This window comes from Misgurnus anguillicaudatus, chromosome 24 (assembly GCF_027580225.2).
Source record: "Misgurnus anguillicaudatus chromosome 24, ASM2758022v2, whole genome shotgun sequence".
Taxonomy (NCBI): domain Eukaryota; kingdom Metazoa; phylum Chordata; class Actinopteri; order Cypriniformes; family Cobitidae; genus Misgurnus; species Misgurnus anguillicaudatus.
In genome coordinates this window covers 10,418,008-10,422,857 of record NC_073360.2, presented here as the reverse complement: position 1 = coordinate 10,422,857, position 4,850 = coordinate 10,418,008, and the positions used below count along the sequence as shown (strand labels likewise).

At 35.4% G+C, this 4,850-nt stretch overlaps 1 protein-coding gene across 1 annotated transcript; it reads right to left on the bottom strand.

Annotated features, from left to right (window-relative positions):
• Positions 1-383: 383 nt before the first annotated feature.
• Positions 384-3,523, bottom strand: fam181b (family with sequence similarity 181 member B). The gene has a single exon (XM_055195947.2). The coding sequence runs from the start codon at positions 3,089-3,091 to the stop codon at positions 2,168-2,170; it is 924 nt and encodes a 307-aa protein (XP_055051922.1). The 5' UTR covers positions 3,092-3,523; the 3' UTR covers positions 384-2,167.
• Between the last annotated feature and the right edge of the window lie 1,327 nt (positions 3,524-4,850).

Below are 4,850 nucleotides of genomic sequence, written 5' to 3'. Positions count from 1 at the left end.
TTCTCGGGCCAGCATCACACGTCCAAATTTCAGTCAAAACCGCTCTACCTCATCATAAACAATCCGAAAACAGGGCTTCAAGTGTAAAATACTGAACTTATTAAAGGATAGTAAGTGCCGATTCATTATGAGTGCTGAATTCAACTAAAGTCTTTCAGCCAGCAGAGGGAGCCACAACCTGGAACGTGTTACACCCTCTGATTCCTCCTCAATGTTTCAAAGGTCTTTGCCAGTAGAAACATTTTTACTTAATTGCTCACACATACATTGAGATTTCATTTGTTAAATGTGATATATTTTAAGTGCTTTACGGTCTATTTATTTAGACAGTTCACTTAACACATTTAAAACTGACTGTATAGGCTACAAAGAGATCATCTCTATAACAGACATAAAGACCAGCTTTATTTTGTCTCTTTATGAATGAACAGAACTTTCATTGAGTGTGCCTTTAGATGGCTAGATTCATTAATACAGACATGAAGAATCAGTTTCCCAAAATGCAAATGTCAGAAAATGTGGTGGTTTCCCAGACAGGGCTTTTCATAGTCCAAGACTAAAATGCATATTTGAAAATTAATCTTGTACTGACATTTCTTAACATATATCAGTGCCATTGCTTTGTGCCAAGATGAACACCACTATTGTTTTTTCTTTTCTTTTTTTTTGTAAAAACTACTTAAATGTCCTTATGTTGATATACCTAAGGCTTAGTTCTGGATTAATCTAAACTCTGTCCGGGAAACTGCCCCAATGAGGCACCCTTGTGAAGAGTGAAAACTAGTACAGCTTATAAATTACTAGCACACATTTCCCTCCCACATAAAACTTCTTTAGACTACAACTAAATATACAATAAATCATTAGCTTCCTTTATTTTAAATTGTTCTTCCCATTGCAAATGGAAATGTCTTATATCATATGTCATTCTCTACCCTAAAACAAAACAACTTAAGACCACAAAACAACAGTATAGTGCCTGCCTGCATTCATGCATTCCCTTTTTAGATGAAATGATTGTAACACAGTTGTGTTTTGCAATATTACCAGTAAATAGCACAGTTATGCACATTTTTACTACCTCCAGTATACCAGGAAGCTACACGTACAGAAGTTTGAGGAGTTATTGAAATTAGAAGTCAACGTTTTAGGTATACAAAGTAACAATTTGTTTTATATGAACAGTGATCGATATAGACCATTTTGCAAAATGTAAACAACACTGATCCAGAAGCACTTCCTGTTGTTTTTACGTTTTTAGTTCACATTTATTTTACATTTTAATTCAGTTCTAAATGTTCTGTTGGTTGTATTTAGTTCTAATTAATATTAATATTAATATTTTGTTTGGTGTTAAAAAACTAAAACGGGAAGTGCTTCTAGACCAGTGATGTTTATATGCTGCAAAATGGTCTATTACAATGTAGGCCGATTGTCGTGATTTGCTAATATAGCAGTTTTTCCTGTGTGGCCCCCAAAAAGTATTTGTAACACACTTAAAATGCATGAGTGTAATTGTGTTGCATTGCATCATTTATTTGATCAAAAATAGTACCTAATTATTTGATATTAGAAGAATATGTGGACACCTTCTGGTTATCAAATGATGTAAGGTGTCTTAATGTGTTGTAAAGGCACATGTGAACTTTCTGTGAAAAAATACATTTATACATACACTAAAATGACACTGGAGCCCGTCATTTAAAATAACTACAAAGAAAAATTAATTTTGAGGAGTATTTGTTTGCAGATATTTTGTCTTTCAAGTGTGCCCAAATACTTCACGGGGTCACTGTTTGTCTTTGACTGACAAAGATGCAGAGCCTCCTGAGATCAGTTCTGTAATTTGTTCTTTGCAATATTTTCGTATTATCAATCAAACAATGCCTACGTTAAAAATAAAGAAGTTATGTTATACATCCATGTTAGGCAAACATAATTATAGTAGCAATTTTGACTTGTTTTAAATGCAGGGAGCAATAAAATAAACTCATGAGGTTTCGATTTATGATTAGAAATGTTGCTGCAAGGTTATTTTTAGATGCTGTAAATCATTTTAGGCTGCATTGTGCGGTAACACCAAGCATGCATGTATATTCTGTCCAGATCTAATTTCCATACTAAACAACAGCATTTTTTTCTGAAAGTAATGCCAGAAATCTCTATTTTAAAGAGCAGGAAAGCTTCCTCTGTTGTATCCGTTTGTCAGATCATACGAGACCGGCGGTGCAGTGCAGTCTGTGAAGAAGTTTGGAAAGGTAAGTGCACACGGCGAGCTATGTTCCACCGGCAAAGCGCCAGAAATGTCTGCTTGACTGTAAGGGTTTGGCTGTAGCGGGGCCGTCCGCATGTCCCCTGACTTTTTGGGAGTTCCCCAAGGCTCTGTGTATAAAAAACCAGCAGTCACGAAATCATACGAGCCAGGTTCGGGGCCTCCGCTCACATCCTGTTGGATCCTGGTGTGAAATAGATCCTGCTCTGAAACCATGTTGCTGTAGTCGGGCCCGAGAAGCTCCAAAAACTCGGCGGCTTCTGGCGTCCCTCGCTCCAGGTCTTTAAGCGACATGCCAGACGTGGATGTAACTCTGGAGCTGTTGGCCGGCTCCGTAAAGAAAGACGGAGGGAGGTTTCGGTGTCGCAGCGGAGGCTTCTTGGCCCTTTCTCCTCGTACATCCTTCGCCGGGTTGAATAGGGCAGCCAGACTTTTGCTTTGCAGGTTGGCTTGCATCCCGTCCCTCTTGGGTGGCGTTTTGCTGGGTTGAGGTGAATCTTGTCTCTTACACGGCTCCTGAACAGACGCGGCGCCTTGGGAAATGATGCCGGTGCACCTTTTAATCTGCTTCTGCAGGTACTTGCGATGGTTGACTTTCCTCTTGGACTTGACAGGTTTGTCCAATGCAAGTTTGATATTGCTGGAAGCCGAGTCGATGAAGCTGAGAAGATCTCTGGTGGTCTCTCTAAAGTCACCCTCGCAGTCCACCTCACCCAGAAAGCTGCCCTCCAGACCCTTTTCCATCTCGTACTCCATGACCGAGCCAGGAAAGCAGAAGTTTAAGAACTGAGAGTTCATGATGGCAGCTTGAACAGCCATCGCTCTCCTCCACAAGTGCAAGATGTTTGCAGTAATTTCCAGTAGAGTGTCCCTAAAGCATATTATCTCTACATTTCCAGTGTGGCTTGCTAACCCCTGGTCCGGCGGCGGACACGCTCACAGTTCCCCTCTTTTCTGCCCAAGGTTTGAGTTTGGGGGAAGGGAGGATTATTTTAGGGGGCAGGGCTAATGATGTCAGAACATCAAATGGGAGGGGCAGAGGGACCCTGGGACTTAACTCTTTGCTCATGCTTGACCACCTGCAACTAAGAGGGATTTGTCTGAGGCTTCCCACAGAGCAAAAAGACAATAGCCTAAGGGTTTAACTGTCTTGTTGTGTGCGAATATATCCTATTGGCATTTTGCACATTTTGCCTTTGTAAATAGCATATTTGCACTTAATTACATAAATGTTTGCTATAATATTACTAATATTTGCACTTTTTGGATTTATTATAGGCGAATCTAAAAATGAAGAGTTTAGTTGCAAAACGAGATAACCATCGTTTTTTTAATTGTTCAGAAATCTTGTTTTTTTTGGTTGTGCATTCCAATTAATATCAATTCAACTGCAGTTGGTTTGTTTTGATTTAAACCTTTAGAACTTAAAAAATACAGCAAAATAAAACAAAATAATAACATGATAACATAATAATAAACATGTTTTGGCAAAAATGAAAAAAAAAAAATGATTTATCTTCTTTTGCAACGAAACTCTTCAAATGTTTATAAGTTGAACAAGATAAAGATTAAAATACATTAAGGATAAAGTTAAAGAGGTATATTTGTTTATATTTCAGAACAAACAAAGCTTTTATATGCATACAAATTAAAAAAAATTATTTAATGATGAAGACCAACTAATAGATGCTAATGATGAAAAGTGCATCTTTTAAAATGTGTTTATTTAGGGCTGTCAAAAGATTAATCGCGATTAATCGCATCCAAAATAAAAGTTTGTGTTTACATAACATATGTGTGTGTACAGTGTGTTAATATTATGTATATATAAATACACACACACACACACACACACATGTATATATTTAAGAAATATTTGCATTTATATTCTATATATTAGTGCTGGGAATCGCGATTAATCGCATTCAAAATGAAAGGGATTTTTTTGCATAATATGTGTGTGTGTACTGAGTGTAATTATTGTGTATATTCAACCACACACACATACATATAGTCATTTCAGATTTTTTAATTTATATATAATTTTTATTTATTTATTTATTTATAATATAGAATATATAAAAATATAAATAAATATATATACACATGTAAATGTTTTTCCTACATATATACATGAATGTGTGTGTATTTATATATACATAATAATTACACATAGCACACACTCATATATTATGCAGAAAATCACATTTATTTCAAATGCGATTAATCACGATTAATCTTTTCGCAGCACTACTATATATATACATTTATATAATTTATATTATATATAAATATAAATATTTTATATATAAATATAACCAATTTTTCTTAAATATACACATGATTTAGTGTGTATAAAATATAAATAATAATTATACACAGTACACACACATATGTTATGTAAACACAAACTTTTATTTTGGATGCGATTAATCGCGGTTAATCTTTTGACAGCCCTAGTTTATATAGTCAGCATGAATATTATGTAAACATTTATTCAATGTTATTATAAATTTCAGACAGCAGAACTGTTTTATTTGACATTTAATTATATTTTATCTTTAACTTTTCATGCTAG

Bases quoted from the DNA above. Each gene is read 5' to 3' on its own strand.
- fam181b (XM_055195947.2), bottom strand. From the start codon at position 3,091: ATGGCTGTTCAAGCTGCCATCATGAACTCTCAGTTCTTAAACTTCTGC.